This window comes from Mobula birostris, chromosome 28, assembly GCF_030028105.1.
Source record: "Mobula birostris isolate sMobBir1 chromosome 28, sMobBir1.hap1, whole genome shotgun sequence".
Classification (NCBI taxonomy): Eukaryota; Metazoa; Chordata; class Chondrichthyes; order Myliobatiformes; family Myliobatidae; genus Mobula; species Mobula birostris.
In genome coordinates, this window is record NC_092397.1 from 42,371,607 (window position 1) to 42,397,891 (window position 26,285).

The 26,285-nt window shown below is 45.9% G+C and overlaps 3 protein-coding genes and 1 pseudogene across 3 annotated transcripts in view; 1 reads left to right on the forward strand and 3 right to left on the reverse strand.

Moving 5' to 3' along the window:
- The first annotated feature begins 819 nt into the window (after positions 1–819).
- LOC140188899 (histone H3-like) lies at positions 820–2,275 on the forward strand (annotated as a pseudogene).
- Positions 2,276–3,181: 906 nt separating this feature from the next.
- LOC140188900 (histone H1-like) lies at positions 3,182–3,802 on the reverse strand. The gene has a single exon (XM_072245554.1). The coding sequence runs from the start codon at positions 3,800–3,802 to the stop codon at positions 3,182–3,184; it is 621 nt and encodes a 206-aa protein (XP_072101655.1).
- An 11,167-nt stretch (positions 3,803–14,969) lies between these two features.
- LOC140189259 (uncharacterized) overlaps positions 14,970–26,285 on the reverse strand; it is a 105,984-nt gene continuing 94,668 nt past the window's right edge. Inside the window, exon 3 of the mRNA XM_072245950.1 lies at positions 14,970–15,370. Within this exon, the coding sequence (XP_072102051.1) occupies positions 14,970–15,370 (401 nt within the window). The remainder of the gene's footprint in view (positions 15,371–26,285) is intronic.
- LOC140188869 (histone H2B-like) lies at positions 18,518–18,921 on the reverse strand. The gene has a single exon (XM_072245530.1). It carries the CDS (start codon positions 18,914–18,916, stop codon positions 18,542–18,544), a length of 375 nt encoding a protein of 124 aa, XP_072101631.1. The 5' UTR covers positions 18,917–18,921; the 3' UTR covers positions 18,518–18,541.

Consider the following 26,285-nt stretch of genomic DNA (forward strand, 5'->3'; position numbering starts at 1 on the left):
AAGACTTCCTCCTGCATCAGTTGTTCACCAACACATTAAACCTCACGAAATATCGATTTGTCACCATACCAGCATCCGTGGTTTTGGTTACAATTCCGAGATGACAATCCTGGAAGTCCTGCTTTTTTTTTAACCTAGTTCCCCAAAATCACTGTGCAGGACCTCATCGCTGCCCGTTTAAACCCTTCCGTGTAGCACGAAGAAGGCTCCCCTCCTACTTGGACCCGTCTCTCGTTTCCCTTGAGACCGAATGATCCTTGTACCTGAAGACCCACCCACCCGCCTCCCACCAGCCCCTCAGCCACCCCTTTACCAGGGCTTTAGAAGACGCCAAAAGCGCGGTCTATATATCTGGTTATGTATCCTGTTCCAGTATGTGACCGGTCTTTCATTTCCCGGGCGATCCAGAGGAGCAATTGTTCTACTGAATCAACCCTCTCATCACTGGAAGTGACTGCACCCCCGCCCACCAACTGCTGTGTGTGAGGGCGCTCGCACTGGTCATGGGGCCGGGGAGGGACAGACCGAGATCCTTGGGGATTTGTAGAATGGAAAAGCACTTCCTATAATTTAAAGCAGGAGAATCGGCAAAATCCCAGAAATCCTCCAGTATGTACGTGGTGTGTGAGGGAGTTTTGTTTTCGCTGGAGCGCTTTGTGTCGGATGAATCGTTGGAAATTTGCGGTTGTGGTAAAGTGAAGGCGGAGCTGGACGATGAGAGGCCGCTGTCGGCTCTGTCCGTCACTCTGTCTCCTCTCCTCCCCTCCCCGCCTCTGTCTCTGCGCGTTTCTCGGGCAGGTCGGGGCGCTGTGTATAAAAGGAGACAGCAGCAGGCAGTTTGTCAGTGAGCAGCGACCTGAGTGAAGCAGCATCATGTCTGGCAGAGGGAAAGGAGGCAAAGGACTGGGCAAAGGCGGAGCCAAGCGGCACCGTAAAGTGCTCCGTGATAACATCCAGGGCATCACCAAACCGGCCATCCGCCGTCTGGCTCGCCGTGGCGGCGTCAAGCGGATCTCGGGTCTGATCTACGAGGAGACCCGCGGGGTGCTGAAGGTTTTCCTGGAGAATGTGATCCGGGATGCGGTCACCTACACTGAACACGCCAAGCGCAAGACGGTCACTGCCATGGATGTGGTGTACGCTCTGAAACGCCAGGGCCGCACTCTCTATGGCTTCGGCGGCTGAAAAACTCCCACTTCCTCCCGAGCACAAAACAAAGGCTCTTCTAAGAGCCACCCACCGCCTCACAGACGGAGCCGTATCCACAGACTTTTAGATACTTTTTTTAATTTTATACTCAGCTGAGTTGCATTTGAAACAGATGATTGGTTCCGCTTGAAACATACTGCAATTCTGCCTTTCCAGTCGGTGATTACCGCAAAACCTGCATTAGGATCGATCTTAATCCTCTTATCAGTTTCGAACAAACATCAGTTCACTCGTTCAGATAACGATTCCGTGGCTGTGCATTTAAATCTTAACTGAGGAAATTAGATGTTAAATTTATTAAATTAAACTGAAATTGTATAATCCGTCATACAATTAATTGTAAATAAAATGTAATCAAGCACCGCTGCTGGGGGCTCTGAAATTGGCGGGCGATTTGAAATTAATCCGGCGCCAATCACACTGCATGAATGAAATCCGACCGCCCGGCAAATTTTTATTTGTAGTAAATTTTCATTCGCCGCCAGCCTGCAAGAAATGAATCAACCAATCGCAGTAAGGAACCTTAATAGACACCTGGTTCAGCCAATCAGAGCTGATGGGAAGACCCTTTACAACAGTATAAAATCCTGTCCCGGAGCACGTTTCGTCTATCTCGTTCCTGTATTTCAGCCTGTGTTCTCGGTTCTGGAGGAGAATGGCCCGGACCAAGCAGACAGCGCGTAAATCGACCGGAGGGAAAGCTCCTCGCAAACAGTTGGCGACCAAAGCGGCGCGGAAGAGCGCTCCAGCCACCGGCGGAGTGAAGAAGCCTCATCGCTACCGGCCCGGCACCGTGGCTCTGCGGGAGATCCGGCGCTACCAGAAATCCACCGAGCTGCTCATCCGCAAACTTCCCTTCCAGCGCCTGGTGCGGGAGATCGCTCAGGACTTCAAAACCGATCTGCGCTTCCAGAGCTCGGCCGTCATGGCCCTGCAGGAGGCTAGCGAGGCTTACCTGGTCGGGCTGTTTGAGGACACTAACCTGTGCGCCATCCACGCCAAGCGAGTCACCATCATGCCCAAGGACATCCAGTTGGCCCGCCGCATCCGCGGGGAGCGCGCCTAAACCCGGCCTCCACAACAAACCCAAGAAAAGGCTCTTTTAAGAGCCACTACCACAGCAAAGGAAAGGGTTGTCGCTTGCTGATCATAGTATTATTGTAGTGGCGATCTGCCCTCCTGATGGGGTTGTTCGGTTTGACACTGACTGACCGCGATCATCAGCTGTTCTGGGCCGACAGGTTAATTCAGCGAGAGACAGGAGATGAACGCGCTCCCTCCCCGTCAGGGTCTCACCTGGCCCTTCACTTCTCCCACAAACCTGTCATGTACCGCTGCTGCGGCTGTTACCGTTTCATTTGCTTCGGACATGTCAGGCTGTCCTTGGAGTGGGAGCATGCGGTCGCGATGGGTACAGTGGGGGATTTCCGAGAGCGGTAATTATATATTTTTGATTTTACTCTTGTAAATGTTGTGTAAATAAACTTTTGTAGCTGGTACCTGATTGAAGGTCGGTCGGCAAAGTCGCCGGGTAATTTATCATACATCATCCATCCCCGGAGACAGATCCCTCTCTCAAGACGTCCCCGGTCCCCTCTCACATGGGGTTCAGCAGTTCCCAATCAACTCAGCTGAATCGGGCTTTGGGATGCGAGGTGCGGAATCCCAGTCACGCTCTCCTGGAGCGGGAGAAGGAACTGGGCCTGCAGACCACCCCACCGGTCTCACTCTCTCTCTCTCACACACAGCCCGAGTGAAAACGCTGTGTTTCACTTCAAATCTGGGACGCCACGGCCGCACTGAATGTCAGAGAGGTACCGGGAATATCGGGTTTTATGCGAGAAGTTCTCCCGCAAAACTCATTCGGACCCGCAGCGGGAATCACAATATTCCTGATCAGCTCTTTTCTGAGATGTGGGTGGCTCTGAGAAGAGCCCTTGGGTTCAAACACTTACAAACGGTATATCTGAATTCACTTTTTGACCGCTTTCTTCTTCAGGGCTGCGAGTTTCTTGGGGCTCTTTGGCTTCGGCGCCGCTGGTTTCTTAGCTACCGCTTTTTTAGCCGCTGGTTTCTTGGCGCCAGACTTCTTGCTGGGAGATTTCTTGATGGCAGATTTCTTCGCTGCCGCTTTTTTAATCGCTGGTTTCTTCGCTGCCGCTTTCTTAGCCGCTGGTTTCTTGGCGCCAGACTTCTTGCTGGGAGATTTCTTGATGGCAGATTTCTTTACCGATGGCTTGTTCGCTTTCTTCACCACTTTCACGGCACTTTTTCCTTGACCGGATTTAAAGGATCCCGAAAGACCCGCGCCCTTGGTCTGAACCAAGGAGCCGCTTTCCACTCTCTTCTTGATGCACATCCTGATCTGGGCGCGACGTTTCCCCACATCGACACCGCTGCTGGTCAGAGCCTTCATGATGGCCACAGCGGACATACCTTTCCTATCGCGACAACCCGCCACAATCTTATCGATTTGTTCGCCCAGCTTGGGACCGGCTGGTTTGCTCCGGGCGGACGCCTTCTTCTTGGGAGTCTTCTTTGCGGCGGCGGGTGCGGCTGGAGGAGCCGTTTCGGCGGGTGCTGTCTCGGTCATGTCGGCGACGCTGGAAAATCCTTCTCACAATCAGACTGAATGAGAAATGAAGCGAAAGGCGGCGGCACAGAGCAATTTAAAGGCAGCTAGCGGACGGGGCGGAGACATCCCGCTGTCAGCTCCCGTAGGACTTCATTTTTCTGTGTTTTTCTGTCCTCAAAAACTCTCCGATTCCAATTAAAATCGGACACTCCGGGGACTCGGACTGGTCCCTGTCCGTCACTGAGGCCGGAAAGTTCGCTGGAAAGAGAGTTTAATCGGGATTAAAGGCAGCACTTTCTATTTTAACCCGTTTCATTACTGCACTGCTCGCGATCTCTCTCCATATTGTTGATCTGTTCTCTGCTTTTCGGCTGAAAGTTTGAAACTAACTAAAACTTTGCGGTTAATTCCCGCTTCAGGACTGAGCTGGGGAGTGGGGCCATCCCGTAACAGAGAAATCTTTTCTATTTGTACAGGAGGCGCTGGGAAATCCGGCGATGTGTTCGGACCCACAAACACAGTGATACTTGTCTGAGCCGCCCGCCGCTTTAAAACACTCTCTCTGAATCAGCAAGTCAGGCAGCATCAATGGTGGGAATGAACAGTCGACATTTCTGGCCGAGACCCTTCATCAGGACTCTGGTGGGAGATGCTGCCTGACTTGCTGGGTTCCTCCAGCATCTTGTCCGCGTTGTTCGCCATTCCCAGAATTTCTTGGCGTTATGCTGACACAATGTTCACATCTGCACCTTCAGAGGCCTGTACTGCTGTCAGAATAAAACGACAGGTTCCTCGTCGTATAACACAGTGATAAATCTGATTCTGATTCCAAGGAACAGAGGACAATGGACATTGTCTGGCCAAACTCTCTGTGTAACTGAGAACCTCGGGTCCGGGAAACATCCTTGGAAATCCTTTCTACACTCTCCCCAGTTTAACACGTTTCCTATAACGGTGACAAGAGCTGTACACAAAGTGAGGCCTCCAGTCACTTACACAACTGTATCATAATGTCACAACTGATATACTCTATCCCCTGACTAATGAAGACCAGCATGTTAAACCCGTTCTTCACTACCCTGTCTACAAGTGACACAACTTTCAAATGAACTGTGTGTGCACTTTACCCCTAAATCTCTCCGGCCCATTACACTCCCCAAGGACCAATCATTCATAGTGTAACTTCTACACTGGTTTGACTTTCCAATATGCACCGCCTCACACTATATTGAAATGCATTTGCCACACTTGACCCTCTTCCCTAAATGATCATGGTCCCCCTGTAATCTGCGACAACCTTCCAAGTAAAGTTGAGGGAAGTTATTCCAACTAATTAATAAACCTTTTGTGCACCGACATTGAACAGTGAAGATGATTAGTATCAAAATCAAAATCATGTTCATTATCACGGACATATGTCATTAACTTCGTTGTTTTGCTACAGCTGTACAGAGCAATTTCTAAAAAAAAATAGTTAAAATAAGAAATACAGAATAACCTAAATAGTGTAAAAAGGGAATCAGGGAGGGGTGTGAGTCCGAACATGAGAATAGAAAACTGAAAACCTTGTCCATTCTTGCCTCTTTTACTCTTCATATATCTGAAAATAAATCTTTTTGTATCTTGTTTCTATTATGGGCCAGTTACTTTCATAATTCATCTGACTTCTGCATATTGTTATTATAGTTGCGCTCTATTTTTAAAGTTTCATAATCCTTTAGCTTCCCATTAAATTTGGTGATATTCTTTGCCCTCTCATGTTCTTTTATGCTGCCCTTGTCTTCTGTTGTTAGCGATGGTTGCCTCACCCTCCCTTTTAAATACTGTTTCTGCTGAGGGATGAACCGATCCTGTGTCTGCCAAATTTCTCCTGGAGACTGAAACTTTTCATACAAAGGTAATCTGAGGAAGTTGAAATGCCCAACTGCTGTAAACTTGTTCCCATTACCCCTCTGTTTGATTTACTAATATGTCTGCTGCACAATATCTGAGCCTATTGGGAGGCCGGCAGTATAATCCCATCAAAATCATCATTCATCATTTCATTTAAAACCTCTACTTACAAGACCTCATCAAAACCCCTCTTATTACTGAAGTGTTGGTCTCCTTAATCAAAGATGCAACATCCCCCACCCATAAGGTAGCTTTTAAATGTTTCCGCTTCACCTTAAACAATTACCCTGTAAATTTAGGCTTCCCTACCCTACAAAAAGAGTGCTCACCTACTGATTTTGTAAACCTCTGGACGGTCACCAGACAGCTTCTTACTCTCTCAGTAGAGAGAGAGAGACTCCCAGTCTGTCCAAGCTTCTGCTGATAATTAAAGTCCTCCAATGTCAGTAACATCCTCATCAAACTTCCCTCCACACTTTCCAGCTTCATGACATCCTTCCTGCAACTGGATGACCAGAACTGTGCAAAATACAGTGTGGTCTCACTTTGACTTTTACAGCTGTCATATGGCACCCCGAATCCTCTACTCAGTTCCCTGATCAATGAAGACAAATAGGCCAAACACCACCTTCACCATTCTGACTACCTGTGTTGTCACATTCAGTGAATAATGTTTCTGTATTTCATGGTCTCTCTGTTCTGTAATACTCTCCAAGGGACAAGAATTTACTGTGCAGATCCTGAATTCCCCAGTTACTCTTGATCCCAATCTTCACAGTCCACACGACCACCAACATCGCTGTCATCTGCAAACTCACTGTCACTACATTGTCAGGAAACTTGTTAATGTAGATAACAAATGACAGTATCAGCACCGATCCCTGTGGATGTCACTGGTCAGAAGCCTCCAACCTGAATAACAAGCTGCCATGACCACCCTCTGTCTCCTTCCACCAAGACAAGTATCTTCTCTGGCATCCCCTCTGCTCTAAATGTGTAATACAAAAGAAATAAAGATTAAATCAAAATATATCTACCTACGGCCTATATCTCTCAGAAGAGACAAAACCTCAACTCCTCACTCCAATTCTGGCCCACTCATACAATGACCGCTCTGGTTAAATCTAACTTCTTTTAATTGGATCTTGCCATGTTCCGAATTACGGCCAATCAAACGTTTCCTTGGGAACTGAGACATGTAAAATGTGCCAACTGCTCATGTTCACTTCATTCAAACTTCCTTTACATAATCTGATGACTGTGTGGGACTGTGGCACTCAAAACTGTGGACTGCAGGAAACCAAAGTACATGCCTGCGCTGTTCTACCAGGCCAAAAGTGATTTAAAAAACACTGTATAACAAACACTGGAATTTCCTAACTGAGATGAATGGGGAGGCGGGATAACTGAAAAGATTCAAAGAGAAGGAAGATAAATGTTTGTAAAATCAGGGAAGTGGGATTGACATACAAGGAAGGCTGATGGCAGATCAGACTTTATATGGAATTGTGGGTGAGGGACTAAGAGAGGACACACTGAAGGGTTCATCCAGTGAGACAATGTGGATAGAGCTCAGGATAAGAGAGGAGCGTTCACTGATGGGGTTATACCACAGGCCTCCCAAATGCCAGCAGGAGATAAAGGAACAGAAATGTAGCAGATAATGAAAGATGTAAAAGCAACAGGGTAGTTGTAGTGGGTGACGAATTTCCCCAATGTTGACTGGGACTCCCTTAGAGTCAGGGGCTTAGATATCACTGAATATGTTAGAAGAATACTGGGATGTTACTTAACATAGAAGTGGATAGTCTAACTTGGGAAGGGGGTCATAGAAAACATTGTATCGGGAAATGAGCTTGGCCATTGACAGAAGTTTCATTTTGGGAACAGTAAGGACAAGGCTGGACCAGGTGATAATGTGGTCATTTGGGGTACAGTTAATTGCAACTGTCTACATTGAACATGTAAATGATGTTTGAAAGCAATCGGGTCAGAATTCAGACAGAACTGTTTCTATGAGGAGGAAAGACAAGGATGGTAAAGTCTGGCAGAGGGGCATAGTGAGAGATGTTATGAATTCAGATGGGAATAAAATGAAGGATAAGGAATACTTCAGAAGTAGAAATTGGAGAAGGCCTCTGGCAACATGAAGCAAGGAAATGAAGAGAGAAGTTAGAGAGAGAATCAGAAGTGTGAAACGGGAAGAAGAAATAACTTTGGTGAGAAGGAGCATTGTGGAGAGGGTACGACAACACAAGCACAGAGGAGAGGGTTTATGCCTGAAGTGTGCAAGAGACTAAACCAGTACTTCTCATCAGTATTTATCAATGTGGTCATGGAGGATAGTGAGATCAGAGAAGGGAATGCTGATATTCCAGGGCATGTTGTTCCTCAGGCAATAGAGACAAACAGGAAATTATAGATTGGTTAGACTTGGATCAATGCTCGGGAAATTATTTGAGAATATTATTAGAGATAGGATCTCTAATAAAAGTTAGGAGGGTAAAAGGAGGATATCATGATTCAGAAGGCAAAGTGAGCAAAATCCAAGAGATTCTCTTGCTTTATTCACAGGAAAAGGTAAGTTAGACACAGAATCGTTCCCCTTGGAGGTGAACATGGCCATCTGTGTGTGGAGGCAAATGAAATAGGAGAGGCTTTCCATGAATATTTCTGACAATAATTTCACCATTGCAAAAATTCTTTTAGGTTGTTAAATCTCCAGGGCCTTATCAGGTACATTCTCATACTTTGTGGGAAGCTGGAGAATACACTGTGGAGGCCAGGGGAGAGATTATTTTGCTCCATCTCAGGCACCAGTTGAGGTTGCACATGATTGGACAGGGTGAGTAATGTGGAATTGATAGTTTTGAGGCCAAGACCGTGGATGATACAAAGAGGCAAGCAGTGATGAGGAAGCAGGGAGTCTGCAGTAGCACTTGGACAGATTTGGAGAATGGACAAGGAAGTGCCAGATGAAATACAGTATAAGGAAGTGTGTGGTCATGTACTCTGGTAGGAGGAATAACAGCCTAGGCTCTTTCTAATCAGGGAGAGAACAGAAATCATTTGTGCAAAGGGTCTTAGTGCACGATTCCCTAAAGGTTAATGTACACATTGAGTTGGTAGTGAGGAAGGCAAATGCAATATTTGCATGCATTTCAAGAGAACTAGAAAATAAAACCAAGGATCTAATGCTGAGGCTTTGGTCAGACCTTATTTGGAGTATCATGAGCAGGGTTGGGTAACTTTTCTAAGAAAGGACTAGTGTTGAAATTGCGGGGGCCCTGGCAGAAATATTTAAAATGTCGCTGTCTATGGGTGAAGTGCCGGAGGATTGGAGAGTGGCTCATGTTGTTCCGTTGTTTAAAAAAGGATCGAAAAGTAATCCGGGAAATTATAGGCCGGTGAGTTTAACATCAGTAGTAAGTAAGTTATTGGAGGGAGTACTAAGAGACAGAATCTACAAGCATTTGGATAGACAGGGGCTTATTAGGGAGAGTCAACATGGCTTTGTGCGTGGTAGGTCATGTTTGACCAATCTGTTGGAGTTTTTCGAGGAGGTTACCAGGAAAGTGGATGAAGGGAAGGCAGTGGATATTGTCTACATGGACTTCAGTAAAGCCTTTGACAAGGTCCCGCATGGGAGGTTAGTTAGGAAAATTCAGTCGCTAGGTATATATGGAGAGGTGGTAAATTGGATTGGACATTGGCTCGATGGAAGAAGCCAGAGAGTGGTGGTAGTAAATTGCTTCTCTGAGTGGAGGCCTGTGACTCGTGGTGTGCCATAGGGATCAGTGCTGGGTCCATTGTTATTTGTCATCTATATCAATGATCTGGATGATAATGTGGTAAATTGGATCAGCAAGTTTGCTGATGATACAAAGATTGGAAGTGTAGTAGACAGTGAGGAAGGTTATCAGAGCCTGAAGAGGGACTTGGACCATCTGGAAAAATGGGCTGAAAAATGGCAGATGGAGTTTAATACTGACAAGTGTGAGGTATTGCACATTGGAAGGACAAACCAACGTAGAACATACAGGGTTAATGGTAAGGCACTGAGGGGTGCAGTGGAACAGAGGGATCTGGGAATACAGATACAAGATTCCCTAAAAGTGTCGTCACAGGTAGATAGGGTCATAAAGAGAGCTTTTGGTACATTGGCCTTTATTAATCGAAGTATTGAGTATAAGAGCTGGAATGTTATGATGAGGTTGTATAAGGCATTGGTGAGGCCGAATCTAGAGTATTGTGTTCAGTTTTGGTCACCAAATTACAGGAAGGATATAAATAAGGTTGAAAGAGTGCAGAGAAGGTTTACAAGGATGTTGCCGGAACTTAAGAAACTCAGTTACAGAGAAAGGTTGAATAGGTTAGGACTTTATTCCCTGGAGCGTAGAAGAATGAGGGGAGATTTGATAGAGGTATATAAAATTATGATGGGTATAGATAGAGTGAATGCAAGCAGGCTTTTTCCACTGAGGCAAGGGGAGAAAAAAACCAGAGGACATGGGTTAAGGGTGAGGGGGGAAAAGTTTAAAGGGAACATTAGGGGGGGCTTCTTCACACAGAGAGTGGTGGGAGTATGGAATGAGCTGCCAGACAAGGAAGTAAATGCAGGTTCTTTTTTAACATTTAAGAATAAATTGGACAGATACATGGATGGGAGGTGTATGGAGGGATATGGTCCTTTTGCAGGTCAGTGGGACTAGGCAGAAAATGGTTTGGCACAGCCAAGAAGGGCCAAAAGGCCTGTTTCTGTGTTGTAGTTTCTATGGTTCTATGGATGTGCTGGCATTGCAGAGGCTGGAGTGGAAATTCAAGAGAATGATCCCAGGACTGAAAGAGTTAGGATATAATAATCATTTGATGATCTGGGCCTGTAGTCACTGGAGTCTAGAAGAATGAGGGAGAATCTTATAGAAACGTATTGAATATTGAACGGCCTAGATAGTGTTGATGTGAGAGGATGTTTCCAATAATGGAGGAATCTAGAACCAAACCACTCCCTCAATAAAATAAAGTAGAATAGAGATGAGTAATTTCTTTAGTCAGAAGGTGATGAATCAATGGATGTCATTTGCATAGGCAACCATAAAGACAGTCAGTAGGTTTATTTAAAGCAGAGGTTAGTAGATTTTTAATTATTATTAAGGGTATCAAAGTTTATGGGTAGAAGGCAAGAGAATGGGGTTGAGAGGGATATATGATGAACAGAACAGACTGAATGGGCCAAAAGGCCTAATCCTGCTCCTATGACTTCAGGACTGATGGTTTATGCGGTGTCATTGTTTAAAAAGGGTAGTGGAAACTACAGGCCTATCACTCTGTAATTTGTTGGAGTTTCTGAAGTACGGGATCTACCAACATTTGGTTTGAATCAAGACAGTCAGCAGAGTTTTGTGCAAGGGAAATCAAGGCAAATTTCTTGCAGCTCTTTGAGGAGTTTCACAAGGGCGTAGATGAGGTTAGGGCTGTGGATATTGTCTATATGGACATTGGCCAGGCCCTTGACTATAGTCTGGAAGGTTAGATCTATAAAATGGAATCTGGGGAGATAGTTGCCTCCGTGACAGGAGGCAGAGGCTGATGGTTGAGGGTTGTGTCTCAGACTGGAGGTGTCTGTCTAGTGGTGTGCCACTGGGTGACAGGACCTTTGTTGTTTGTAATTTATATAAATAATGTCCATGTGAATGTATAGTTCACTGAAAGTGACGTCTCAGCTAGATACGGTGGTGAAGATGGGGTTTGATCTGCCGGCCTTCATCATTCGTGTCACTGAGTACAAGAGTTGAGAAGAAGTGTTGCAGATACACAAGTCTTTGGTGAGGACTGATCAAAGGAAACCATGCTGACTTTGGCCTATTTTTTCATGTGTTGCCAAGTACCCGAAAATACATCCTTAACAATCGACTCCATTATCTTCCCAACCACTGAGATCGGACTAACTGGCCTATGATTTGCTTACTTCTGCTTCCCCCTTTTCTTTAAGAGTGAATGACCTTTGCAATCTTCCTGTTCTCTGGAACCACACCAGAATCCAGAGATTATGGAAAGATTATTATTAAAACTGCCACAATCTCGTCAGCCACATCTTTCATAGCACTGGTGTAGACAATCTGGTCCAAGTGAATTACCTACCTTCAGACCTTTCAGTTTCCCAAGGACCATCTCCCTAGTAAAGGCAAAATTACTCATTTCTGCCCCCTGATTCTCTTGAATTTCCAGCAGACTGCTAATGTCTTCCCCACTGAAGACTGATGCACAATACTTATTCAGTTTGTCTGCCATTTTCCTCTAACCCATTACTACCTCTCCAGTAACAACTTCCAATGAACCAATATCTACCGTTGCCTCTCTTTTACACTTTGTATATCTGAAGAAACTTTTGGTATCCTCTTTAATACCAGTGGCTAGCTTACCTTCATATTCCAATTTTTTCCTCTCTTTATGACTTTTTTCGTTGCCTTTTGTTGGTTTTAAAAGTTGTAAATACTCTGAGAGTCAGGGACATCTCAGAGCAGATACAGAACAGGGGGACGGTGATCATTCAGCCGGAGATGGTGATTCATGTCAGTACCAATGGACAGGTAGAAAAGGGATGATGTCCCACAGTGAATATAGAGAGTTAGGGAAGAAGTTATGGAGCAGAACCTGAAATGTTGTAATCTCCAGTTTACTCCCAGTGCCCTGTGGTGGTAGGGATACAAACCGAAAGTGAGAGCAGATTAATGTGTGGCTGAGGAGCTGATACAGGGGCAGTGTTTCAGGATTACAGAACATTGGAACCTCTTCTGGTGCTGGGGTGACCTGTACAAGATGGATAGTTTGCACCTTCACTGGAGGAGGGTCAGTATCATGAGGTTCATTGCTGCTCCCGATGAGGGTTGAAACGAGATTGACAGGGAGATGTGAAACAGAACACCAGTCACTGAATGGAGAGATTGAAGCTGAGTTAGATGCCAAGCACGGCAATATGTAATGATGGATTTTGAGGCAAATCCACATCTGACCTGGAGTTTGTTTAAAGACCAGTGCGGTGTTTCAGGGCCAATTTGTTCCAGTTTGTCAAGGATGGCAAGGTTCAGAAACCTTGGATGATGAGACAAGAAGTTAATTTAATCAAGGAGGTGAAGAAGCATTACACATCAAAGTTGCTGGTGAACGCAGCAGGCCAGGCAGCATCTGTAGGAAGAGGTACAGTCGACGTTTCAGGCCGAGACCCTTCGTCAGGACTGGTCAAGAAGCATAAGTAAGGCTTAGGAATCTGTAATCAAACAGGGTGTTTGAGGACTATATTTAAAAAACAGGGGAACTCAAGAACGTTTGGAGAGCTGGAAACAGTGATGAAAAATCTCCGGCAAGTAGGATTGAAGATAATCCCACTGCATTCCATACATTCGTTGTGGTGAAAAGGATACTTCGGGCTGCACTTTGGGAGATCCATGATCAAGGGTGTGTACAGTTAATGGTAGGAACATTAACAGTATTGACAAAGAGAAGGATGTCGAGGTTCAGAGACATCGGTTCCCTAAAACTGGGAGCACAGGTTGACAGGGAGGTAAAGTCGGTGTATGGCATGTTTACCTTCATCAGGCAAGGCATTGAGTTCAAGCCCCAGGACATGATGTTACAGGTTTATAAAATGCTGGTTAGACCACATTGAGAGTATAGTGTTCAGTTCTGATCACCTCATTATAGGAAGCATGTGGAGGGTTTGGAGCAGGATGTCTGGAGGAGGTGTGCGCTGAGGAGAGCCTCGACATGCTGAAACTTTTTCTTCTGAAGTGGCGTCGGCTCAGGAGAGATTTGATAGAAACCTGTGGAATTTGTGTGTCATAGTTGGTGTGGACAGCCAGTAGTATTTTTCACAGAAGGGATGTATTTAAGCTCAGAGGAAGAAAGTGAAGAAAGCAGATTGATGGAATGCACTGTCAGGGGTGGTGGCAGAGGCAGAGAGTACAGGAGTATTTAAGGAAATCTTAGACAGACACAGGAATATGTAGAGATGGGCCAAAGGGCCACTCCTGTACTGTCGTTATTTCTCTGAACAGCAGATGGCCCCTGGGCATGGATCCGTGCATGAGACTGGGATATTATATTGAAAGGTTAAAGTCTGTCCCGAGCCTTGTGGCCCATCAGGCCGGTGCTTATGCGGGTTTCTGTGGCGTGAAGCGACTGAGAGTACGAGACCCCCCCCCCCCCCACCACATAGGACGCCAGTCTATCGCCAGGTTAACCCCCAGCATTTGCCCGTACCCATTTTCAGCTGGGTAGACTGGAGCAGTGTGTGGTTATCCCCAACAGAAAAATAGTTGTCGGAGGGGCGGGACCGGCAACTCAGTTTCACAGTACAAATGCTACAGGTACGATGGAGTGGAGGGGAGAGAAGGGAGAGATGTGTTTGACCAGGGAGAACATCTCAGTGGTACTTAGCGAAGACATCCCTGGGGATTGCCCCATCATGTTGACTGGGACCGCCGCACTGCAAAAGGGTTGGTGGAGCAGAATTTATTCTGTGTCCGGTTTTATCCATCAGTGTTTAGAAGTTCCTACTAGAGACAGACCAGCACTGAACCTCCTTGTCGATCCACCCACCCCCTCCTTTTCTCCCTGGCACAAACAAAAGTCTGTTCTCAGAGCGACCCAGCGGCTCACAGAGGGATCCGTGTCACGGGAGATACGACCAAACTGACCCCTTCTTTGCAAATGTTCATTTATACTTCAGACACCCAGGTGGACGAGATTTTCAGTAAATACTGTCAGTTCCATATGGTAAATGTACTTATGTAGATAAATATAAAGCTGCAAATATTATTGTTCTGTGAGGCGGTGGGAATTGCTCATGAAGCGATCAGCAGGCGGTGTTCCCGTCTGCTGTACACCGGATCGGTCCAGGGTCAACCCGCAATGTGAAACCCAGACAACACGGTTTCAGGTCATGAAGAGCGGAATCGTTCAATGATCGGAGTTTAAATTCACCCTCCGGGGGCTGACTCTGGAAGTTCATTTCCCCACCCGCAAGGGGAGAGAGCTCCATTCAGCCAGCAGAGAGGGGAAATGAGTCAGGGTGAAGCGGACCGCGTACTGTGCAGATTTATACCGATTTAATTCGCGGAATAAACACGACAGGAGGAGAGAAAACGTTACCAGGGGTGGCTCCGGTCGGGGCCGTGACAGATACACAGCCCAGTTACTCTGAACGGAAATCACTCGCTGTTCAGCCCTTCCACAGACACCGTGAGTGGCTCTGAAAAGAGCCTTTGGGTAAATAGGTTCAGCTTACGTCGCTTCACTTACTGGCACTGCCGGTTTTCTTGGGCAACAGCACAGCCTGGATATTGGGTAACACACCGCCCTGAGCGATAGTCACCCCTCCCAGCAGCTTGTTGAGCTCCTCGTCGTTGCGGACGGCCAGCTGCAGGTGTCGGGGGATGATGCGGGTTTTCTTATTGTCCCGGGCTGCGTTACCGGCCAATTCGAGGATTTCGGCTGTCAGATACTCGAGCACAGCAGCCAGATAGACCGGGGCTCCGGCACCCACCCGCTCAGCATAGTTGCCCTTTCTTAGGAGTCGATGAACCCGGCCGACGGGGAACTGCAGTCCAGCCCGAGATGAGCGAGATTTGGCCTTGGAACGAACTTTGCCGGCGCCGCCTTTTCCACGTCCAGACATTTTCACAGCCACAGTAACTGCTCCAACGACAGTGAGGGAATGTTCACCCCGCCCCAACTCGCATTTTTATAGCTTCTTTGAGAATGCAAAGTAATGCTTGTGATTGGTTTAATGCTGCTTGTTTTCATTGGTGAAAAGAAATGGCCCAATCGACGAACTGCCTTAATCACCAATCAAGAGCCGGTAAAGGTAGAAGCGCGGAAAGTAACCTTCTCCTCCCCAAAGTGCGCTGAAAAATGGAAAAATCCCGCCAAAAAAAACTATTGTTCACATTGAATCTGAAATTAAATCATTGCTGATCTGTTTGACGACTGGGTCTTTGTAATTCCCCCGTTACTGAAATCAGACACATTTAATGCAAGTATGGTTGATATTGGAGTGTCTGGGAACTCTATTCTCTAATACTGTATCTTTGAATTCGTAAAGGAACCGAGTAAAACTGACACTCAGCTTCTGCCCGGTGCCGGTCATTGTGTAAACGTTATCAGGTTATGGACAAACGGCTCTTCTCAAACTGTCCCCAGCGTCTACTCTGCAACTTAAAAAAAAAGTTGTTCTATGAAAGAACCGTGTAGTCGTTCCGGCCTCGCATTGAAATGAGATTCAGAGAAGTTACCTAACTGTAACCAATAAACTCCTGAACCTACAGCTAAAACAGCAACGGCAGCAATCCTCCGCTCGACATGAAAACCGGCAGGGACGGACTGATGGGAGGTAACAATTCCGTTTTAGGAATGTTAAACACCGGGATTATACGGGGGAAATGAACCGGATATTCCAACCGCTCTTTAGCTCTTGTAAAAGTCACCACACATAAAATATGCGCCATGTATTGCCTAAATGCTAGTACAACTCTCTCAGTGAAATCGTGAGTGGCTCTCAAAAGAGCCGTTGTGTTTTCGATCATCGCCCTGGGGAGCTTTACTTGGAGCTGGTGTACTTGGTCACCGCCTTTGTCCCTTCGGACACGGCGTGCTTGGCCAGCTCCCCGGGCAGCAGCATTGCTATTATCGCTACATTGTTTAGTCTCTCCACCTGTTCTGATTATGAATTGCAGCAAATGACCGAGCCAGAACTCAACCGTCTCTCTTTCAGGAACAATTGTATCACCTCCTTTAATCAATATTCGGAACCCTAATAATCCTACACCCCCATTTTCTTAGTCATTCCCCAAACATCTTCAAGTTTAATAGTCCTTCCAATACTTTCACAATATGACCTCCAGTACATGTTTTTCACAAGCTTCATTACTTTCCTCACCACGGCCTGTGACCTGTTACACTTAATATGATCAGGCGGGGAGTGATACTTCGTAACTTTCGGAAATGCCACGTTTCTCTCAGTAACTGCCTCTGCACACTCCTCCGTCCACCACGGTACAGCTTTTCTCCCACTAATGTACTTTTTAAATTGAATCTCTGCCACCACTATTTGATGAATAATGTGACAACGTTTCTTTGCAGGAATCCACATCATCCTCACCATTCAGCCCAGACAGACGCTCAGCACATAAAACATTCGAACTTCTCCCAATACGCTTTACCAGAGTTCCACCTCCTAAAAGTGGCCTCATGCCCCTATATAAATCCAAACCCAAGCTTATAAACATAGGAAAATGATCACTCCCCAATGCTTCATCTCCCATGACATCCCACTACTCACTGCAATGTTCAAAACCAAAGTTAAGTTTACAGCATTTTCAGAACTATTATGAACATTAAATCTCGTACCTCTCCGACCATAAAGACTAACAGGATATGAAATATCTGATACTCTTCTATAAACAAAACATCACCAATCTGAGAACAACCCCACAGTGAACTAACTATGTGTTAAAATCCCCACACCATACAACCCCTAGTGAGCTAGAGCTACATATACTCTCCAGCAAATCAATCGGAAGCTTTCCACAATGGTTATAATAACACACAAACACGAGGAAATCTACAGATGCTGGAATTTCAAGCAACACGCGTAAAAGTTGCTGGTGAACGCAGCAGGCCAGGCAGCATCTCCAGGAAGAGGTACAGTCGACGTTACAATAATATACCACTTTATTGCCCCTACTTGTGGAATCAAATGTCTTCAAATGCCTCATACATTTGAATTTGCATCCACAACTCTATGCCCTCTCCCTCTCATTAAAAAACTTGCAACACCACCTCCTCTACCAACTAAGCTATCTTAATTACAATATAACACTGGAAGGAAGAACTTAAATGCGATAACAATCAGATTTCCAGATACATATAACATCACATAGATTTGATAAATCAGAAATAAACTTGAAGTCTTGACCATTAGAAATCAGGCTTCTGGAAATCGCCCGACTGATACAGGCGGGGGATGCGGAATGTAGTGGGGCGTTTATGATTGGTGAAACAGTGCCTGCTCTGATTGGAAAGAGCAAATATTCCAATCACAGAGCTGCCTTATTCACCAATCAAGAGACAGCAACTGTAGAAGCGCGGAAAATACCGTCTAACCGCCGAAATAAACTGAAATTTGCAAAACACCGCCAAAAAAGCCTTTGTTGCTGAAATTAAACCACAACAAGTTTGTTTGTCGGCTCTTTACCCCCGTTACTGGAGTCCGACACACTTAAACAAAGTGTAGTTAATATTGCGATGGTGTCTGGGACATTAGTTCACCGATATCTTTCAATTGATAAACGATTGGAATAAAACCGATTCTCAGCCACTGTTCGCGGTCGGTCATTGTGTAAACTCAAGTCAGTTTAGCAACGGGTCGCCCGTCAGAAAGTGGAGCTTTAACAAATACTCTGAACGACCCGTGACAGTGTTCAGCTCTCGCGTTGGAATGGGGTTAAGAGAAGTAACCAAAATAGGACAAAGCTTAATGAACCCACGGTAATTAAACCAGAAACAACAATTAGCGTCCACATCAGAGAAATGTGATAACCGAGAGGAAGCGACGGGGAAAGGGGTGTGTAACGATTCCGTGTCTGTGCAGTTGGCAGGAATTAACAGAGAAATTGGGATTATACTGAGCAGCGGACAGCAAATCCTGATTAACGGGGATAAGATTCTGAATGAGCTCATCAACAAAAATAATCCAAATCTACCTCAATTCCATGTCTCAACATTGTGTAACTCTTTTAATGAAACCGTGAGTGGCTCTTAAAAGAGCCTTTGATTTTCCGGTTTGTTTTGTCAGTAAACTTGTCTTCACTTGGAGCTGGTGTACTTGGTCACCGCCTTTGTCCCTTCGGACACGGCGTGCTTGGCCAGCTCCCCGGGCAGCAGCAGCCGCACGGCGGTCTGGATCTCCCGGGAGCTGATGGTGGACCGCTTGTTGTAATGGGCCAGGCGGGAAGCCTCGCCCGCGATGCGCTCGAAAATATCGTTGACGAATGAATTCATGATACTCATGGCCTTGGAGGAGATGCCGGTGTCGGGGTGAACCTGCTTCATCACTTTGTAGATGTAGATGGCGTAAGTCTCCTTCCTCGACCTCTTGCGCTTCTTGCCAGACTTGCTCGCTGGTTTGGACAAAGCTTTCTTGGCGCCCTTCTTGGGAGCGGGTTTCGCTGGATCAGGCATTTCCTGGTCGGTTTCAAACACGATAATGAGCAGAAGTTGTTCGGAGCGCGGATTAAATAGGCAGCGCCCAAAGCGGTATGTTAATGAGGATGGGAATTCTGAGCATTTCCATTGGCTGTTTGGAGAAATGAATCACCAATCGAAACGCTGGGGGATGGGAAGCGGCGCCAATGGGCGGGGTTACCGCTGTCGTTTAATGCGGGAGGAAGTACTGAAGGGCAGAGACAGGCCGGGGTGCGGGCTGAAATTGAAAAGGGAAACGCAAATTTCAAAAGCAGAATGAAAATAAAATCAGATGAAATATTGTAAAAATTAAACACTAAGACGTTTAGTTCAGGGCAGCAGGAGAAGGAAGGAGAGATTTGGACATTTCAATATAAAGTTCAAATCGAGTTTATTTACGCACAGGTGAAAGAAACAACGTATTTGTAGCAGCATCACAGACAACATTGACAAGAAACACTGAAATTACATATGAATTATACCAAAATATACAAATACGTAGACAGAAGACTATCAGAACAAAATCTAAATAACAAAGAGATTATGCGGGCAGTGGGAGAATCATCCCTCTTGTGCTTCTTCATCTCGTCACTCCAGATTCAGTGTCACACAACGCTGCCACTTTGATCTGGCCCATTTTCAGCTTCTGTTCGCGGTGGGTCATTGGGTAAACTCAAGTCAGTTTACCAACGGGTCGCCCTTCAGAAAGTGGAGCTTTAACAAATATTCTGAACGAACCGTGACAGTGTTCAGCTCTCTCGTGTCCACTGCTCAGTACATTCCCGATGTCTCTGTTACATTCCTGCCCACTGCCCAGACACGGAATCGTTACGCACCCTTTCCCCGTCGTTTCCTCTCGGTGATCAGATTTCCCTGAAGAGGACACTAATTGTTGTTTCTGGTTTAATTACCATGGGGAATGCGGTTCATTAAGCTTTGTCCCATTTTGGTTACTTCCCTTAATCCCATTCCAACGCGAGAGTTGAACGCTCACGGTTCGTTCAGATTATTTGTTAAAGCTCCACTTTCTGAAGGGCGACCCGTTCACAATGAGCGATCGCGAACAGAAGTTGAGAATCGGTTTTATTCCAATCGTTTATCAATTGAAAGAAATCGGTGAACTAAATTCCCAGACACCATCGCAGTATTAACTACCCTTGGTTTAAACGTGTCGGACTTCAGTAACGGGGGTAAAGGGTCGACAAACAAACTTGTTGGTCCTGACGAAGGGTCTCGGCCCGAAACGTCGACTGTACCTCTTCCTAGAGATGCTGCCTAGCCTGCTGCGTTCACCAGCAACTTTGATGTGTGTTGCTTGAATTTCCAGCATCTGCAGAATTCCTGTTGCTTGCATTAAATGTGTCTGATTTCAGTAACGGGGGAATTACAAAGACCCAGTCGTCAAACAGATCAGCAATGATTTAATTTCAGATTAAATGTGAACAATAGTTTTTTTTGGCGGGATTTTTCCATTTTTCAGCGCACTTTGGGGAGGAGAAGGTTACTTTCCGCGCTTCTACCTTTACCGGCTTTTGATTGGTGATTAAGACAGTTCATCGATTGGGCCATTTCTTTTCACCAATGAAAACAAGCAGCATTAAACCAATCACAAGCATTACTTTGCATTCTCAAAGAAGCTATAAAAATGCGAGTTGGGGGCGAGGTGAACATTCCCTCACTGTCGTTGGAGCAGTTGTTGTGACTGTGAAAATGTCTGGACGTGGAAAAGGCGGCGCCGGCAAAGTTCGTTCCAAGGCCAAATCTCGCTCATCTCGGGCTGGACTGCAGTTCCCGGTCGGCCGGGTTCACAGACTCCTAAGAAAGGGCAACTATGCTGAGCGGGTGGGTGCTGGAGCCCCGGTCTATCTGGCTGCTGTGCTCGAGTATCTGACAGCCGAAATCCTCGAATTGGCCGGCAACGCGGCCCGGGACAATAAGAAAACCCGCATCATCCCCCGACACCTGCAGCTGGCCGTCCGCAACGACGAGGAGCTCAACAAGCTGCTGGGAGGGGTGACTATCGCTCAGGGCGGTGTGTTACCCAATATCCAGGCTATGCTGTTGCCCAAGAAAACCGGCGGTGCCGGTAAATGAAGCGATGTACGCTGAACCTATTTACCCAAAGGCTCTTTTCAGAGCCACTCACAGTGTCTGTGGAAGGGCTGAGCAGCGGGTAATTTCCGTTCAGAGTAACTGGGCTGTGTATCTGTCACGGCCCCGACCGGAGCCACCCCTGGTAACGTTTTCTCTCCTTCCGTCGTGTTTCTTCCGCGAATTAAATCGGTATAAGTCTGCACAGTACGCGGTCCGCTTCACCCTGACTCATTTCCCCTCTCTGCTGGCTGAATGGCGCTCTCTCCCCTTGCGGGGTGGGGAAATGAACTTACAGAGTCAGCCCGCGGAGGGTGAATTTAATCTCCGATGATTGAACGACTCCGCTCTTCATGACCTGAAACCGCGTTGTCTGGGATTCACATTGCGGGTTGACCCTGGACCGTTCTGGTGTGCAGCAGACGGGAACACCGCCTGCTGATTGCTTCATGAGCAATTCCCACCGCCTCACAGAACAATAATATTTGCCGCTTTACATATATCTACAAAAGTACATTTACCGTATGGAACTGACAGTATTTACTGAAAATCTCGTCCACCTGGGTCTCTGAAGTATAAATGAACATTTGCAAAGAAGAGGTCAGTTTGGTCAGATCTCCCGTGACACGGCTCCCTCTGTGAGAACAGACTTTTGTTTGTGCCAGGGAGAAAAGAAAGGGGGTGGGTGGATCTAGTAGGAACTTCTAAATACTGATTGATAAAACTGGACACAGAATAAATTCTGCTCCACTAACCCTTTAGCAGTGCGGCGGTCCCAGTCAACATGATGGAGCAATCCCCAGGGATGTCTTCTCTAAGTACCACTGAGATGTTCTCTCTGGTCAAACACATCTCTCCGTCTCTCTTCCCTCCACTCCATCGTACCTGTAGCATTTGTACTGCGAAACTGAGTTGCCGGTCCTGCCCCCTCCGACAACCATTTTTCTGTTGGGGATAACCACACACTGCTCCAGTCCACTCAGCTGAAAATGGGTACGGGCAAATGCTGGGGGTTAACCTGGCGATAGACTGGCGTCCTATGTGGTGGGGGGGGGGGTCTCGTACTCTCAGTCGCTTCACGCCACAGAAACCGGCATAAGCACCGGCCTGATGGGCCACAAGGCTCGGGACAGACTTTAACCTTTCAATATAATATCCCAGTCTCATGCACGGATCCATGCCCAAGGGCCATCTGCTGTTCAGAGAACAAAGGACAGTACAGGAGTGGCCCTTTGGCCCATCTCTACATATTCTTGTGACTGTCTAAGATTTCCTTAAATACTCCTGTGCTCTCTGCCTCTGCCACCACCCCTGACAGTGCATTCCATGTCTCCATCAATCTGTTGTCTTCACCTTCTTCCTCTGAGCTTACATACATCCCTTTTGTGAAAAATACTACTGGCTGTCCACACCAACTATGACACACAAAATTCCACAGGTTTCTATCAAATCTCTCCTGAGCCGACGCCACTTCAGAAGAAAAAGTTTCAGCATGTCGAGCCTCTCCTCTGCGCACACCTCCTCCAGACATCCTGCTCCAAACCCTCCACATGCTTCCTATAATGAGGTGATCAGAACTGAATACTATACTCTCAATGTGGCCTAACCATCATTTTATAAACCTGTAACATCATGTCCTGGTGCTTGAACTCAGTGCCTTGCCTGATGAAGATAAACATGCCATACACCGACTTTACCTCCCTGTCAACCTGTGCTCCCAGTTTTGGGGAAACGATGTCTCTGAACCTCGACATCCTTCTCTTTGTCAATACTGTTAATGTTCCTACCATTAACTGTACACACCCTTGATCATGGATCTCCCAAAGTGCAGCCCTGAGTATCCTTTTCACCACAACGAATGTATGGAATGCAGTGGGATTATCTTCAATCCTACTTGCCGGAGATTTTTCATCACTGTTTCCAGCTCTCCAAACGTTCTTGAGTTCCCCTGTTTTTTAAATATAGTCCTCAAACACCCTGTTTGATTACAGATTCCTAAGCCTTACTTATGCTTCTTGACCAGTCCTGACGAAGGGTCTCGGCCTGGAACGTCGACTGTACCTCTTCCTACAGATGCTGCCTGGCCTGCTGCGTTCACCAGCAACTTTGATGTGTTATGCTTCTTCACCTCCTTGATTAAATTAACTTCTTGTCTCATCATCCAAGGTTTCTGAACCTTGCCATCCTTGACAAACTGGAACAAACTGGCCCTAAAACACCGCACTGGTCTTTAAACAAACTCCAGGTCAGATGTGGATTTGCCTCAAAATCCATTGTTACATATTGCCGTGCTTGGCATCTAACTCAGCTTCAATCTCTCCATTCAGTGACTGGTGTTTAGTTTCACATCCCCCTGTCAATCTCGTTTCAACCCTCATCGGGAGCAGCAATGAACCTCATGATACTGACCCCCCTCCAGTGAAGGTGCAAACTATCCATCTTGTACAGGTCACCCCAGCACCAGAAGAGGTTCCAATGTTCTGTAATCCTGAAACACTGCCCCTGTATCAGCTCCTCAGCCACACATTCATCTGCTCTCACTTTCGGTTTGTATCCCTACAACCACAGGGCACTGGGAGTAAACTGGAGATTACAACATTTCAGGTTCTACTCCATAACTTCTTCCCTAACTCTCTATATTCACTGTGGGACATCATCCCTTTTCTACCTGTCCATTGGTACCAACGTGAATCACCAACTCTGGCTGAATGATCACCATCCCCCTGTCTGTATCTGCTCTGAGATGACCCTGACTCTCAGAGTATTTACAACTTTTAAAACCAACAAAAGGCAACAAAAAAAGTCATAAAGACGAAAACTTTGGAATACGAAGGTAAGCTAGCCATTGGTATTAAAGAGGATACCAAAAGTTTCTTCAGATATACAAAGTGTAAAAGAGAGACAACAGTAGATATTGGTTCATTGGAAGTTGTTGCTGGAGAGGTAGTAATGGGGTAGAGGAAAATGGCAGACAAACTGAATAAGTATTGTGCATCAGTCTTCAGTGGGGAAGACATTAGCAGTCTGCTGGAAATTCAAGAGAATCAAGGGGCAGAAATGAGTAATTTTGCCTTTACTAGGGAGATGGTCCTTGGGAACTGAAAGGTCTGAAGGTAGATAATTCACCTGGACCAGATTGTCTACACCAGTTCATAGGAAAGATGTGGCTGACGAAATTGTGGCAGTTTTAGTAATGTTCTTTCCATAATCTCTGGATTCTGGTGTGGTTCCACAGAACAGGAAAATTGCAAAGGTCATCCACTTTTGAAGAGGGAAGCAGAAGAAAGCAAATCATAGACCAGTTAGTCTGATCTCAGTGGTTGGGAAGATAATGGAGTCGATTGTCAAGGATGTATTTTCGGGTACTTGGCAACACATGAAAAAATAGGCCAAAGTCAGCATGGTTTCCTTTAATCAGTCCTCACCAAAGACTTGTGTATCTGCAACACTTCTTCTCAACTCTTGTACTCAATGACACAAATGATGAAGGCCAGCAGATCAAACCCCATCTTCACCACCGTATCTAGCTGAGACGTCACTTTCAGTGAACTATACATTCACATGGACATTATTTATATAAATTACAAACAACAAAGGTCCTGTCACCCAGTGGCACACCACTAGACAGACAGCTCCAGTCTGAGACACAACCCTCAACCATCAGCCTCTGCCTCCTGTCACGGAGGCAATTATGGAATCGATCAACTATCTCCCCAGATTCCATTTATAGATCTAACCTTCCAGACTATAGTCAAGGGCCTGGCCAATGTCCGTATAGACAATATCCACAGCCCTAACATCATCAACGCTCTTGTGAAACTCCTCAAAGAGCTGCAAGAAATTTGCCTTGATTTCCCTTGCACAAAACTGTGCTGACTGTCTTGATTCAAACCAAATGTTGGTGGATCCTGTTCTTCAGAAACTCCTCCAACAAGTTACAGAGTGATGGGCCTGTAGTTTCCACTACCCTTCTTAAACAATGCAACGCATAAGCCATCAGTCCTAAAGTCATAGGAGCAGGATTAGGCCTTTTGGCCCGTTCAGTCTGTTCTGCCATTCCATCCCTCTCAACCCCATTCTCCTGCCTTCTACCCATAAATTTTGATACCCTTAATAATAATTAAAAATCTACTAACCTCTGCTTTAAATAAACCTACTGACTGCCTTTATGGCTGCCTGTGGAAATGAAATCCATTGATTCATCACCTTCTGACTAAAGAAATTACTCATCTCTATTCTAGAGGGGCATTTTTATTGAGGGAGTGGTTTGGTTCTAGATTCCTCCATTATTGGAAACACCCTCTCACGTCAATGCTATCTCGGCCGTTCAATATGTTTCTATAAGATTCTCCCTCATTCTTCTAGACTCCAGTGAGTACAGGCCCAGATCATCAAATGATTATTATATCCTAACTCTCTCAGTTCTGGGATCATTCTCGTGAATTTCCACTCCAGCCTCTGCAATGCCAGCACATCCTTTCTTAGAAAAGTTACCCAACCCTGCTCACGATTCTCAAAATAAGGTCTGACCAAAGCCTCAGCATTAGATCCTTGGTTTTATTTTCTAGTTCTCTTGAAATGCATGCAAATATTACATTTGCCTTCCTCACTACCAACTCAATGTGTACATTAACCTTCAGAGAATCGTGCACTAAGACCCTTTGCACAACTGATTTCTGTTCTCTCCCTGATTAGAAAGAGCCTAGGCTGTTATTCCTCCTACCAGAGTACATGACCACACACTTCCTTATACTGTATTTCATCTGGCACTTCCTTGTCCATTCTCCAAATCTGTCCAAGTGCTACTGCAGACTCCCTGCTTCCTCATCACTGCCTGCCTCTTTGTATCATCCACAGTCTTGGCCTCAAAACTATCAATTCCACATTACTCACCCTGTCCAATCATGTGCAACCTCAACTGGTGCCTGAGATGGAGCAAAATAATCTCTCCCCTGGCCTCCACAGTGTATTCTCCAGCTTCCCACCAAGTACGAGAATGTACCTGATAAGGCCCTGGAGATTTACAACCTTAAAGAATTTTTGCAATGGTGAAATAACTGTCAGAAATATTCATGGAAAGCCTCTCCTATTTCATTTGCCTCCACACACAGATGGCCATGTTCACCTCCAAGGGGAACGATTCTGTGTCTAACTTACCTTTTCCTATGAATATACCAAGAGAATCTCTTGGATTTTGCTCATTTTGCCTTCTGAATCATGATATCCTCCTTTTACCCTCCTAACTTATATTAGAGATCCTATCTTTAATAATATT

Coding starts and splice junctions, on each gene's coding strand:
- LOC140188900 (XM_072245554.1), bottom strand. CDS start 3,802: ATGACCGAGACAGCACCCGCCGAAACGGCTCCTCCAGCCGCACCCGCC.
- LOC140188869 (XM_072245530.1), bottom strand. CDS start 18,916: ATGCCTGATCCAGCGAAACCCGCTCCCAAGAAGGGCGCCAAGAAAGCT.